At 38.2% G+C, this 15,689-nt stretch overlaps 1 protein-coding gene across 1 annotated transcript in view; it reads left to right on the plus strand.

The window, feature by feature from the left end:
• Positions 1-8,863, plus strand: part of fam155b (family with sequence similarity 155 member B) — an 88,381-nt gene extending 79,518 nt beyond the window's left edge. The window contains exons 2-3 of the mRNA XM_036525570.1: positions 1,849-2,020; positions 8,275-8,863. Coding sequence (XP_036381463.1) covers positions 1,849-2,020; positions 8,275-8,597 — 495 coding nt within the window. The 3' untranslated portion in view covers positions 8,598-8,863. The remainder of the gene's footprint in view (positions 1-1,848; positions 2,021-8,274) is intronic.
• Positions 8,864-15,689: the final 6,826 nt, after the last annotated feature.

Raw genomic sequence — 15,689 nt, forward strand, 5'->3', positions numbered from 1 at the left:
GCAACCAACTTGGGTGTGTGGCCATTACTTTGCATTATTATATATAAACCACAATAATGTGCTTTTACTGGCTTTTACAGGTTCTGTAATTAGAATAGCATTATATTAGCAGACACTAAGCAGAGTAACTTATGGTGTTACATAATGTATGGTGCGTACCATATATTTACAGTATACAGCACAATATTTTGCTGAAATAAGTACAACAGCATTGTCCATCATGAACATTGAACAAGAAACTTCTGAGTCATGTTCCTTACAACTACACCACAGTGCTGCCAAGATTTCAGGATAATGGAAATTTTGACCTGTAAAAGTATAACACTTGACAGATAACCAAGATGGTGACAGGGAGGAAAGCTGTTCACCTCCATGAATTAGGGTGCCTGCCCAGGAGAAGGTGAATATTAGGTAATTATTATTAAATATTACGCAGAAAGTTACTACAACAAAAATTATTGTTTCAGTTTCCTTCTGTTTTTCATTGTTAACGTGTTTGGAAGGGAGTGTGGGGCTTAAATGAAAAAAATCAATGGAGAATACAATGAAAAAGATGGGGGAAAAAAAACATTACTGGCCATTTTGTGAACCATAATTTGCTGTTTTTAAAGGCCATAAATTAGGATGTGAGGATAGGATGAGCATAGTAGTGGACCTCTCACCTTTGCCATGGTGGCAGCAGCAGTAATCTGAAGCAGTCTGGGCCAGGTTGAATCTAGTGGGTTTCAGTCCCCCCACTGCTCTAAGCCATCTGCAGGGCCCACAATGTTCCATGCATCTCCATTCATTTCATCAGAGCATCTCTTTGGGGACAGCAAAAGTATGAATGAGCTGGAAGGGTGCCCTGGCTCTTTTTTCCCCCTCTCTGGTGTATTTCAACTAACTGGCACTCTTCCTGAGCAAATTCATATTTAAAGGCCTTTGAACGCAAGGAAAAAATAACCTGCGCTGATTTGTCCTGGGCCGATTGTGCCGTATCAGCTCAAAAGAAGAAGGGTGTTCGTTCAGATTTCAGACTTTGCCGTCCGTGTCAGACCAGAACTTAAAACGTGATTTTTCAATTTAATTGAAGAAGAGTTTATCAGAACCTTATCAGCACCTGGCGACCCATCTGCAAGAGGCACAGTGTTGACTGGAGCAGACCTGTTATGACTTTATTACTGCACAAGCTTAATGCCTCAGCGTGTTGGCAGCTGAGTAATGTGTCACAGCAGAAAACAGCCAAGAGGAATGCAGCATTCTTCTCACTTCAAAGGAAACCTCACGTTATAATGAAGTGCAGAGCAGGACTGTTTGCAGACAGATCTATGGTGTTCATCAACCCACAGAGCAACAGAGCTGTCAGGAGCTGCTTCAGGGAGCCAACATGGTGACCTGGAAGGGTACAGATGACACCCATTTAATAAGAGATGAGAGAGAGGCATGTTCAGTCAATGTGCGAAACACAAATATTTGACATGCTGGTCTTCATTATGAATTATCACACCAGTGTGTGCGTGTGTGCGTGTGTGTGTGTTTTCAGATGATTTACCTAATGCCACATTCACAAATGTATGAAATATATATAATTAAACATGGATATTCATAGGCACCAGGTTAAGTGTTTTGCTCAAAGGTGTAACAGCAGTGCACAATGCAGGATTCAATGCAGGAATCATGTTGTTTAAAGTCCAATCCTCTAACCAGCACTCCAGTCTACCATCCATTTCTCCTGTCTGGTTTTGTGACTTGTTGGCAAAGCTAGCACTAAGCTAAGCTAAGATAAGATGTATCGCTTTCGCACCAGACAGATGCATTTTCCACTTACAGACATCTGACGTCTCTTCCTTTGTCTCCTCTTCTTTGCAGTCAGTCTACAAAGCCTGGTTATGCTCAGAATATTTCAATGCTACCCAGAGCCAGTGCCACTACAGGATTCCCTGCAAGCAATACTGTCTGGAGGTCCAGACCAGATGCCCATTTGTGTTACCAGACAATGACGACTTAGTCTACGGGGGATTATCCAGTTTCATCTGTACAGGTGAGATGTGAGATGTGGGCTGTGTGTGGGTGGGCCATGAGCAGGTTAAAAAGGCCTGCACTCCTGCCTTACTCTATCTCAGTTAAAGATCTTTAAAGTAATTATTCCTCAGGAGACTAATTGTTACTGTCAAGTGAGTCAAGAGAGACAGAGGAAGGGGAAAAAAACCTGCTGCTTACAACAAAGAGTATCCAATAGCCAATATATGCTAGTTGTGGCAAGCTTGACTCTGGGTGTTTCTATTGCATTAACAGAACACATCTCAGTGTTCTGTAAATGACCTCTTCAATGCAGCTTCACTGTTCTTTGTTCCTAAATGAATTTGTGCATTTTTTCCATTTCTCACATGTGTTTGGTCAAACTGAATGAAAATTTAAGTGAAAACATTTAGAGAAACACATAATTATAAGCTGTAACTCAATATTAAAAGCAAAATGTCCTGGGTAGGGACTAGTATGTAATTTCTTCCTGTACATCATTTGATGCTGATCGAGTTGACATGTTTATGGGGACTTCAAATTAACCAATTCACAGTTTTTGGTTTTTTGTTTTTTGCTGATCAGATGTGCTGACATGCTGCAAATATGCTGTGTTCATTTTAAGTACTGAATATAACTAAGTAGTTTGTCTCTTTCAGTTTGATACTTGAAATAAACAGAATGCTATGCAAAAAATGAAAAACTTTGAATTAAGAAAAAAATTAATTAAGAACAGACCTCAGACTCCCCATTTATTGATGGTTTAGCTTACAGTATTTTAAAAAATGTCTATTAATATTCAACCAGACAAAACCGTTTACAACACATACTTCAACAGAACTCTGAACTGAACTGTACTAAAGTACAATAAACCAGGATCTAGTTTTCACCAAACAATTTATACACTGTCTCGTAAAACATATCTGAAAATTACATTTTCACATTAAACGGGTCATATGAATACAGGCTAATCTTTGCCTTTTTGGGTGTAAGAAACACTTCACAAAATGCATTGTGTTCTGTGTCACACATTACATATTCCAATTATGAAAATACACACAAAACACATGCCCCTTAATTTGGAATTCTAAATCGAAGTGGTATTCATACAATTGTATGTTGACGTACTGATTAACTTGTACAATAAGAACATAAAGAGTCTCTGAATGCAGTGCAATGTCAGAGGAGTATTACCAGGAGAGAATTTAACAGGGTGATGGACTGTTATTTTGTCTCCAAAATAAAGATGGTGATACATCTGTCAAATTATTAGAGTGACAATGTCAAATGGGCCCTTTCTATTTACTAATGCTTCCGTCATTTTTGTACTGCTTTGAATGGGAGCATACCATTTACATTGCTTTATTGTCATTTAACAGACACTCCTATCCAGAGCGACTCAAGTTTCAACTAGTTTTACAAGTTAACTGATAATACAGCTGGGTATTTACTGAACTGATTCTGGGTTAGATACTTTGTCCAAGGGTATAGCAGCAGTGCCCCTGGATGGAATTGAATTGGCAACTTTTAGATTATGAGCCCTGCTCCTTACCACTACACTACACTGCCTCCCCATTTATGAGTGGGGATGTTATACAAACACATCACGCCCATTGATGTAATTATTTTCTAACAAACACCAATGAGGCCACACTTGTCGAATGTGCAAATGCTGCAGTGTCACCCCCTCTTCCCATTTAACTAGTTTTGTGTGCTTCAGTTTTCAGAAACATCTAAGCTAGTTAGTGTCACCCACGTTAGGAGGCTGCAGTGCTGTTGAAGATGTTTGAAAGGTCTCAACTTACCACATCTTACATAATAAAAGGGTGTGCTGTTCTGCAGAATGACATTCAAAACAACTTTCTCTTTATGAATTTATGTGCTGTGTCTGAGGTGATCTAACTGATGTTAATTACAGGCCACTGCGCAGCCTGCATTTTAAAGCTATGTTTGACTGGTCACAACTCGGAGGTCTGAGGCTATTACTCAGTTTATTTGGATTTAAAATGAAGTGTTGCATTGGGACAGGATCTGAAATTCATTCCCGAACAAAGTCACTCTCTGGTCATGCTGCTCTTAATAGCCTCAGCAACTTTCTGCTTCATCACTGGGTGTAGTGGGGGGCTGGGTTCAATTTTTACATCAAGAGCTGTGGACATACATGGGCAAGAGAATTAATCAATTATGTGCTGGACAGCTTAAATTGCATGTGTTTGGTATACATCTGGGGGTCCTAGAAGTGATTTAAGTTTCATATTTGAATTTGTGCTGCTGGTGATGTGATTTAAAAATGTGTGATTTCAGAAACTGATAGAATTCTAAATTGAAACACATGTTCACTGTACATTGTTTGGAATGTCATGCTTTGAAATGCTGAATCAAAGACATTTATCGAGAATTAACCCCGTTCATGAAATGTATTTTTGGAGGGTTAGTCAGAGTAAATCATTTTGCCAGACCTTTTAGCAGACGGGCATTCTTAATCTGCTTTTCATTGTTTTGCAGGTATAGAGGCTGCAAGCTAACTATAGAAACTTCACATTAGGCAAACAAAATGCCAGAACACTTTTCTGGCTTATTTGATATTTGCTTCTATTTTATCCCAGCAACCCATCACAGAATCCACCACTATTGTCTTGTGAGTTTACAGCTGTTGCTTATAGTAAACAGCTGGGAAATGCACTCTCCTTTTCTGCATGAGGTCTGAGAAGTATTACAAATGACATTTTCCAATGATATATTGTGTTGTTCATAACTAACAATGTGCCTGCATGTGTTCAGCTGATTCTTCTCTGCTAGGCTAGCTGGCATCAATGCTATGCCCACACAACACTTCCTTTTCCTGAACAAGAACCTCAGTGTCTGTAACAACATTCACTCCAGTTTGACGTCTCTTTCAGTCTAAGTGTGAACACTGACCTTGACTTCAATGTGAAAAGAGATAAATCACTATATTTTTGATACAATAAACTTGTGTGAAGGTATGCAAGTACACATGCGTTCCTCTCAGCAAGTAGAATTCAGGAATTCAACGGTCTAAACATTAAATGTAAATGACACCAGTTTCCATTTAACCTGTTACGTTACTTCCACGTCACTTGAGAGTCAACTCTAGTATCCCTAATGGGAAAATATTGTAGCCAGCATAAGGTTCCTCTGTTTTCCATATGATATGACGAATTATTAGGACAAAGAGTCTATTCATGTATTCTGCAAATTACCAAAATTCATCCTTCAGGATGGGACAAGATGAGAGGAATACACCCATTATTAGACTGACAAAATGGTGGAGAGGCAAGTTTAGGATCACCAATCTGTTATTATAATATTATAATTCCATATTCCATTTTTAATCTAAGCAAGAGAATTACCAAAAATAATCATATATTTTTTAAATGCATTCCCTCTATTTCCCAAACCACCAAAGGTTTTAGATTTCAATGTATACAGATGCTGTATATTTAGTGATTTAGCGATACTCTTGTGTTACTGTCCAGATGTACCTGTATATGTATTGTTCCTCTTTCGTGATAATTATATTGTGATGCATTGTTAGCCTTGGAAACTGACTGGGTTATCATCAATGGCAGTTGACTATTCCTGGAATATACACATAAAGAGCAGTGGAGTTTTTGTCATCTTCAAAGAAGATATGGCATCAGATTTACTGGAAGGTAGAAGTCTGGCAAGAGCAGGTTTACCTTTCCGGTCGCTATCAGTTTAAGCACTGTTTCGGCTTATTGGGGGAGCAGTTTTCAATTAAGTGTATCAAGTGTGGTTAGTGATCTCCCTGTTGGCCTTTGGCAAAATAACAAAGTGGGGGTACTAATTCAATTAAACCCTTCACTTCTCATTTGGTCCCTCCACACTGTTATCAGTTTACAGCAGAGAGTACTGACACAAAGGAACAGCTTGCATTCAAGTTTTTGGTTATCTAGGGAGCGTGTTAAAAAAAATAAAAAAGTTGGCAATGGTATTGTTATCTACACAATGAGATTCCTAGCAACCAGTGTTTTTGTTTGGAGTCTATGATTGCAAGCTATGCACACTGAATTTATCTAAGGTTTCAATGACTGTTAGTATCAGGAATTTTCTCTTCTTTCTCTTCAAGTTCCTCTTCTTTTGCCTACACATCTTTACATGACATGAATTTATCTCACAGTCTATGACCATAAAGCATGTAAAAGTTTCAGTGTATGGTAGTTGTGAATAACTCTGTTGTGTTGGAAAAAAGCCTTGATTATTGAATACTGTAGTGTGACACTCTTAATTTGGAATTCATTAAACAAATCTCAGTGCTAAAATAAATTGACTTAAAATAAATTATTGTTAATAATGAACTATGAAACTGTTCATTATGAAAATGTTAACTATGAAATTATCATTTCTATAATTAGCCTGAAGTAGATCTAATGTCCTGTGCAAAATGTCATTTGAAGTGTTTTGGCTATTTTCAATCTCACCTGTCAGCAAGGCTACTATTTGTGTTAAGATTAAAATTCATAATCATTCATAATCCAGGCTTCTCCTGATAATTTATGAATAAACCCCTTAGGCAGACTGTGTTTGCAGTTAGTGGTCATTGTCTTCTTTTTACACACTATTTTATGAAGCAGACATTTTGATCAAAATGCAGTTGTTTAATGTGGCGTATCATGTAACAGGTATGTTCTGTGTAACAGAGAGAGTAGCCTAATCAGACCATAGTGGGCTCTACCGTGGGTTTTGGATTGTGTCGAAGCAGAATTTTCCGGAATGGTCCAGTTTGTGGCATGAATGAGGTTTGATTTTTAGAGACATTCTGTTCTGAATGTGCTATAAGCTAGGATATCACAAACCACCTGTGGATATGTAGATGATATGGATGGCCTGGCTGGGTTTGAAGCCAAACAATAGAGCTCAGCTTGTGCCCAAGGCCAGCACTTTATCCACAGAGCAACTCAGAAGCCCCTAATGTATATGACCTTACATAAGTTGTAAATCCAGATGAAAGAATGGGTTTGTGTCACCTTGTATAGCCACAGTAACTGTAACACAGTTAATGAAAATCAAAAATGGTCATAAGTCATAGCAATATTTGGTTTTTACTTTGGGCAACTGACACACTATCCTCACTGTGATGGTCGCTGCAACAATCACTTGGAGTTAAGTAATAGTGACCGTTGATTCCACAACCAGCTCAGTTATCATGGTAGTTGTTCATGATGCCATTTTCTTGAGGCAAATAGGTTCCAAACTATGAATCAAAGTCAAGTGAGCTTACTTTGACACCAATGACAGTGGCTTTGCATTACATTAAAATGTAAGACCAAGAGTTTGTGGAGAAACTTGTCAGCTACTGTATGTTATTGCATGCCCATGCATTTATTCCTTTCACAGGTCAGATTAGAAACTCTCTGCTCCTATTAAGAAAGAAAATGCATGGGTTGTGATAGCCAGCTAACTAAACAGCAGTAATGAGAAGTCACTGCTAGGTACATCGTTATAAGGTATCCAAAATCATTACTATCATTATCAATACCTTTTAGCTACTGATAAGAGTAATTATGGAGAAAAAAAATACAAAAATTTCCAAATAATAATAAGTTAGAAGATTTCAGGTCCATTTTCAACTCTGTCACTGCAAGTTGACAGCACACATCTCTGTATTGGTAACGGGAGATGGGAGGAGCCATAGATTGAAGCTGTTTCCCAAATTGCATAAGTTACTGCATGTACTGCTAGGGGCGGGTCTGAATTTCTTCCTCCCTCTCTCTGCTGGTCTCTCAACAAGGATTTATACTTTTTTCAAGAGTCAGCATTCAAATTCTGAGTCGAGTGAAAACAGAATGTTCTCAGTGTCATAACAATTTCAGACTGTAAAGCCATAAAGTTAATTTTACTTGGGTAATCCCACTATGATATTTTCTAGCTCAAGCAAGCAAGTTATCACCATGTTTGCAACGGCTGTTGAATTATGTTGTATGTGAATTACTTTTGAAGTAGCTTTGGATAGTCACCACTGACTTTAGACTGCTTGATATAATTAGAAATATCTCACAGCTCATTAACAACTCTCTGACATTTCATTATTTATTTGCTGTGCCCCTTACCAAAGGTGATTTATTAACATTTGAGATTAAAACACAAAGCAGTAACTGCAGTGTCATATGTGAGGATTGAGCCCCATGGCTCTCAGATCCAGTGTTACCCTATATCCTGTCTTACAACCCCCCATAACATGCCGAATCAGTGCTGGATTATCTGATTCATTTTCTCTCTGTCTTTGTGCTACAGGGCTACTAGAAAACCATTTAACTAATGTAGAGCCAGAATGTTGCGACGTAAGATGGACTGGCTGTGACCCGGCATCGGAGGGTGCCTGCAACGCATCAACCAAACCCCCCAGCTCCTCCACGTGGCCCGGACGTGCCTCCCAGCCCGTGTCGGCCGCCCCGCGGCTGTGCGGCGGCGGCGGCAGCAGCAGCAGACTCAAACTGTGCGTGCTGGTCCTCATCCTCTTGCACACCGTCGTCACTTTTTCTACAGTACAGAACAGTGGTGGTATCACCCTGGAGGCACTCACACCCATGGAGGAGACCTCCACCAGAGAGGAGTGAAACGTACATGCCCTCCCCCAGTACCGCTGAAGGGTCTGTTGGAAAAGGAGAGATGAGGCACAGGGTGGCCCTCGGCAAGCAAATCAGACAACACAGTTGGAGACGGGGGAGGGGGAAATAAGGGAAGTGAGGAGGTTCCACTTCCTGTGCGCACCCAGAGGACTTGCATTTTTCTCTCTGGAAAGGTGTCGTTGTGCTGCTTCCGAGAAGGAACTGGGTACAAGTGGCCTTTTTTTCTCACTGCATGCAATAGAGGGTGCTATGCAGCAGGGCAGAGATAGGGGGAGCCATTTTGTAGTCAAGATACATTTGAATATAAGCAGTAGTAAACAATAAAGACAGTGTCATTTCAGAATACTTATTCTCTTTGTCTCAAATCACAGTTGGTCTAATGATGGTCAAGTCAGTTTTGTATGATTTATGTCATTGTTTTAAACAATCAGGGCTCCTTGTGTTGATATCTGATTAAAACAGAATAATTTTTATGTGTGTGTTTTAAGCAAACGGGCAAAGTATTGTAATTATCAATATAGTTTAATTAAAAAACTAACACTGAAATGGTAAAGTCAGGTGTTCAGTAGCACAAAACATTAAACTCTTGATACATGACAAGGTGGTTTACGTTTGTATCTGTTTGTCCCTGTTAAAAAAGACTTGATTCATGCATATTCATAAATACATGCAGTGTTCATCGTCAGACACCAAGTGTGGCAATTCTGATCAAAACACATGATTACTGCTGTAATGCAGCATGTGTTTATGCAAATGGATTGAAATGAGTCTGGAAACACTATGAAACTTTAATCAGTTGAAGAGACCAAGTGACCACTACATGCAGGAGTGTCTCTCTGTTCCTTGGATAAATGAACTGCATAAATCATTTCTGATTAAATGATTAACATAATATATCACTAATTAAATAATACAGAGACTGAGAATAGTTTAATGGGCACAATGGGGGCTAAATTATTGGTAGATGTTTTGGAAAATTCTCTCAAGATGTCAAATTTATTTGAAATATCAGAATATCATTGTTGAAATGATTCAGACCTGACCCAGTGCAATCACACTTTCCTCTTTTTTCCACAGTCTCTTTTTCTGCACTGAATCAGACCCTGCTCAAATATTTATGCAGAATCCTCTTGTACAGCTATATGCAGATTTTCACTATGTGAACTGCTGCCATGAATTGTGTTGTAATGTGAATCCCCTTTAATATTTGAAAATCTGGGTAAAAACAGCTTCATTTTCATTTCTCAAACCCTATCGAGGCCATCTGTGTTCAAGGTGTGGTAGTGCTATTGTCAAAGACTTTGCAAGCTAAAATATGTTCAGATAAATCATTCACACATGTTTCTGCTTGTAGGGATTAAAGTTTACTTAACCATTTTTTTGTTGTTTTTTTTTTTTGTTTCAGACTGCAGTGTGATTGATGAAGTTTGAGAGTTTTCCCCCCTCTGTCTTTCTGAAAATGTCTTTCTTGTTGGTTGAGTTTGATTAGACTTGTGAAAAATAATGTGCCCCTGGGTTAGAAAGACAGACATATGGATTGGTTGAGAGAAAACTAAACCAAAAACAATCTGTCTTCCAATGAAAAAAAAAAATTATAATACACTTACTGAAATAATCATATATATTTTTTCTAGATCAAAGAAGCTTATTTGTCTTTGTCCCAAAAACTAAATGATGGAACATTAGAGGTTTTCTGGTTGTTATATTAGAGATATGACACTCTCAGATTTTCTTTAAAGATGTTACAGAAATTTCCCCTGTCAAAGGCAATGACCAGACTGAATTTTAAAAACTATGTTGTAGGTTCTGTTTGGTTCTAATGGTTTACTGACCATTAATTCAGTATTTGCTTTTTTTCTGCTCACACAGCCTCATTTAAGATGTAGCTCTTGTATGTAAATTTGATACAGATACAGTCTTTGCATGATATTAAAGCTAATGCTGTGGCCATTTTGAGTTTCATGTGTTTTGGCAAACTAGCTATTTGCTTCGAAATAAAAGTATCATTTGCACAAATACCAATAAAGTTGTTCAGAAGGGCAGTACATATTTGGGTTGTGCTATCCTTCTTATTCTGATTGTCTGTCACGAAAGAAGTCTGTGTTCTCTAATGAACTCATCAAAAAAATGCAACCCCCTCTAGTCCCCAGTATCCTATCAATTTTCAGGCCACAAGGTTAAAGGTCAATTCACAATTAACCAATTCCTGATTGGTTTTCTGGTTTTTAGTCTACAACTTTACCAATTGTGCATGGATTTCTGTGATGCTTTACACAGTTCTCCAGAACCCTGATTGTTCCTCAAGGATTAAATTGAAAGGTCACAGAGGATCCTGATAATTCTTTTTAATTACAAGGTTATATTATTTGTCCATTTACAATTTATTGTGAACCATTTTTAGTCATTATGCACTCCTTTAGTTTCTTCAATAGATGATCATCGACTCATGCTCATGCTCATTACTCGTGCTAGTAAATATACACTACCAAACTGACAGCTATACGAATTACATTGATTGGGTATTTATACAACATTGTCTTAATTTCACAGTTCTAGCTCATTTTCTTTATTTTTCATACAGGTGGGTGTCCGCCTACCTACCAAGGGCTGACTCATATTGAATATTTTTAGTCTTGGGGGTTATTTCAATTCATCTTGCATCATTGTTGATAATATGTATCCATGATATCTGCCTTACCACTATACAAATTTAAAATGACAAATTTAAAATCCTGGGCATCATAAAGACACCAAATAAACATGAATTTCAAAACTGTAAGTTGATGATATCTAAATTACAAATCTAAAATTCATACAGGGAAGGTTCATGTTCCAGCAGAGTTTTATTTTTAACTGTTATGTCTTTCCAAGAGTTTCAGTGTCAGTTTTTGAAGATGGGGGATTACTTCACAGACTGAGTTATCATGAACTCAAAAGGCCTATTGCCTTATTCAATACATGAGGATATAAAATATCTGTTAATACTGGTGTCTTAACTCCTCTGAACACTACTTGGGCACAAGTTCCATAATCTGACTTAAAAATATGTCTAATCCTCCCAACTTCAACAAATTGTAAGGCATATTGTTCTGCTTTCAGTAACTGCATGCCCCCTATCTCTGAGAAATAACAGTATGTCAAATTGTGATCTATTTGTTACAACCAACCAGTCAAAAGGACTGATTTATTGTGGAAGCACTATACTGAAAGATGTTAGCACATTCATAACTGCATATTCAAGGATTAGGATGTGAACATGTCTTTGTGTACAGCATGTGTTATGCTTGGGTGGGGGGGTTTCAACTCTAAAAAGGCCGTTTGTACCCTGTCCTTTCTCATGTGTCACAAACGGGTTTCACCCAGTCTTTGGCATAGCAGAACCTTCTTTATAAGAAAACTAGTGGGGTACCCCCAACTTAAGGGACAATACAAGAACGATACAAATCTAGACATCTCTGCTAAGCCTGTGTTCTTTGAGGGGAATACTTCTTATGCCATTTTATACACTGTGCTTTAATGTTTAGAACTTTTTTGCACTAGTTCTAATAACATTTATTTTCGGAGATGGTTTGGAAACTGTGCTATATAATTCAGTTGTATAACAAATATTATATCATATCTGTGTTTCTAGTCTTAACCTGTATCTGTAATGTTTTTTGTTTCTGTTGTATTTTGGGCAGAACAGGTCCTGCTCAATGTTTAACCCCAATAAAGACATACAAGCGTTCAGTCTTAATCCGCAGCCTCTTGTTTTGTGAAAAGAAGAGGGAAAAAAAGATAAAACGCTCAACAACTATGTTTTACTGTTTATACTTTACCTGTTTATATCACTATTAAATCCAAATGCTCTGAAAGTCTTTTTATTTAGAAATAAAATTAGAATGAGAATGACTCTGCTCTGCTTGTGTTCTCTTTGTAAAATGCACATGTCCACACTGACGTTCCCTCCTCTGATGAATTCTTGTCTTGCAGTAGGCTAAATCGGTTTTGGGACAGCAGATATCCTTCCACTGCTGTGACATATTTCAAGTTAAATTCCAGCATTCCAGTTTTCTTTCTGTGTAAATGCAAATTCTACGTAAAATGTACTTTACATTTTATGTAGAGGTTCTATCATGCTGTGGTAATTAAAGATCTTAGGCTACTGTGCTTCACCAATGTCATTTTTGCAGAATAGATAGCTTTCTGCTTATGGTAAGTAAAGGCATCAAAAAATGCTCATAATATTTTAATATGTACTTTTCAAGTGGCAGCTGATATCAAGGGTACCACCAACAGTCTGAAGATGGTATCACACAAAGTAGCATAATTGGCTAGCACACCACATTAACACCCAACTATGTTACATAACCTAACTTGGCAAGCACACACAGGTAATTGCAACAGCCCAATTCACAGATCAACATTACAAACATGAGATTCATGCATTTCATTTCATTTAAAATGACCATGTGGATCATTTTTGTTAAAGCAATAATACACGAGAGGGTGTGTGATACTGTGATACTGGCAAATAATATTATAATTATTATTTTAATAGCAAACAACATTCAACAACAAGCTAGTAAGGGAATAAATTCACCAACAAGCTAATGTTAATCACTTCAGCATTTCATGGATCATGATGGTGTTACATAGATACTATTTGCTAGCTAGCTAGATAGTAGCCAGTGCTACTATCGAGATACTAGTTTGGGAGGCATTGGCATTTGCTAACTACTTACCAAACTTTTCTGCAAACTCACATTTTATCACTATTATATTGGTACAAACAAATATTGTTTACCGAATATGTAGACAAACCCAGAGCCAGTCAACTGTTTACACCACATGAAGTGTGAAAATTTAGACTTGCTTATCTATCTTGATTACATTACCGCACACAAACCTGCATACAGAGATACATACATATATTCAGATACTGTACAAGTTCCTGCAAAGTTCTTAGAGTCTTGATAATATTACCTGTCAGTGAAAAGTGGTATGGCAATGACCGTATTGGCCATACTTATGGCAGTGGCTATGATTGATGCAAACTTTGAAGCATTTTCTAAACTAGTTAGTTGCCTTCAAAAGAAATGTTCACTTTTTTCTGCTGCTGTTTCTTGTAAAAACAATTTCAAACATTTAAATATACCTACTAGAAAGTAAGAAAGGGTTAAGAGCAACCTGAGTTCACAGGTGTTCCTTGTTTTGTGGGAATTGTCCTTTTTTTCAAAGCTTTGCTTTGTATTTAACAACATTAAAAAATGTTTGAAACATCTGTTCCCATACAAATTGACCCATCTGACCTTTTGAAATTGTGATTTCAGAAAGGACAACCCCCTAGGGTGGAAATGGCGAATGAATGAATGATTCCTTTCCACTTACCCTGAAGCCCAAGAACCCCAACCCCTTCTGTACAAAAAGTATCTTACACAAACACATACACACACACCCTGCCAGCCCCCAGTAATGTTAAAATGAAAAATGTCATTGGTACAGCTGCACCTGACTTTTCCCTGCTCTTATATTGTTTAGAAATAAATGAAATACCTTTAACTAATGCCTCTGAATAATTGAGGGGGTGTCGGGGGATAGCGACATCATGCAAGCTCTCAAACAATACTGCTGCACAAAGATGAACTAATTTCACTGAAAACATCCCTTGAAACTGCAGACACTAAGCACTCAGTCACTAAACCCAGCTACAAGTACACTTTGTGTGGAGTCATAAGTCATTTCCAATCCATGTCCTATTGTCCTCTGTCTCTTCTTCACCTTTCCCTCAATCTGTCCTCTTGTCATCGCTCTCTCTCTGTCTCTCTCTCCCTCATATGCCTGAGGACACACTAATATATGCATTGTTGTGCTACCTACAGGGTACCATTTAATGACTTTTTCCCCACTTCCCCTCCAGACTTGTTGATGAGAATCAGAGAGCTGAGAATGCTTTCCTTCCCAATTTGGGCAGAACACTCTGGGCACCACTCACCAGCACCTGAGCTGAGATATATCCAAGGGTATCCTGTAGTGGAAAATGAAACTGGAAAAGGTGTATGCCTGTCTGTGAGGGAAGTAGTGTGGGTTGGGGGCTGGGAGGGGGGACAACTGCACATCCAACACCCGGGTGACACAGAAGAAATGTCCTTGAACAAGTCATTTGCTAGTGGCCATCTTTCATATCTCCTGCGGGACTTCATCACAGATACATGTTTATGGTAGAACTGTGGTGGGGGTGTTTGGATGGGTGTGGGTGTGGGTGGGTGTGTGTGTGTGTGGGAGGGGGGGGGGGGGGGTGCTTGAAATCTGAGGTCAGACTTTGTCTTGTTTTTTCAGACAATGCTGTAGCATGGACTTTTTATCCACCAAAGGCTGATAATGGCATCATCAGCTGTTTCACTGTCCTCATCACAGACCAGCGTCTAATTATTAATATTTTTACCATATTAATTATTGTCAATTTTGTAAGTGCATGCTTGAGTTTGCTTGAATGTATGTGTATATCATCATATTCTTTCCACTTTCAGAGATTTAAACTGTACTTTTCGATACATTTAGACTGAACTTGAATATAAATGTGAGGATTTTGCTTTCAGGGAGCATAGTCCTCACCATTAACTTAGATTTGGATTCCACAAATCACTTTTATTTCCTATTAGGCAGACTGTAGTTCATGGCACGCAGATATATTAAAAGTAGTTCCACGGCCAACAATGTATCAATGTCCACAGGTTATCCACAGCCACTGCTTTATGGAAATCAGATCAACAGGAAGATTAGTCCACATAGATGTAAAAAGAGGCATTGGCACTTTGAGACAGGAGTGTGGGACAGGAGACAAAGTGTATCTGGAACCAAGTGATTCAACCTGATTCATTCTGAGTGCTCACACAAGCCCATCACACAGCAAGCACGTCAGGAAACATTCCTCTCATTTTTCATTCTGTTCACCTATAGAGTCAGCATAACCCAGTTTGGAAATCCATAAATCTTGTGGGAGTGGGTCAACTATATACCCAACTATATGTAACTCTTGGGTAACACTGCAAAAATGTATTATACATTTTATTTTTATATTTTTCCTGACTTGATTTCTTG

Source organism: Megalops cyprinoides, chromosome 3, assembly GCF_013368585.1.
Source record: "Megalops cyprinoides isolate fMegCyp1 chromosome 3, fMegCyp1.pri, whole genome shotgun sequence".
Lineage (NCBI taxonomy): Eukaryota > Metazoa > Chordata > Actinopteri > Elopiformes > Megalopidae > Megalops > Megalops cyprinoides.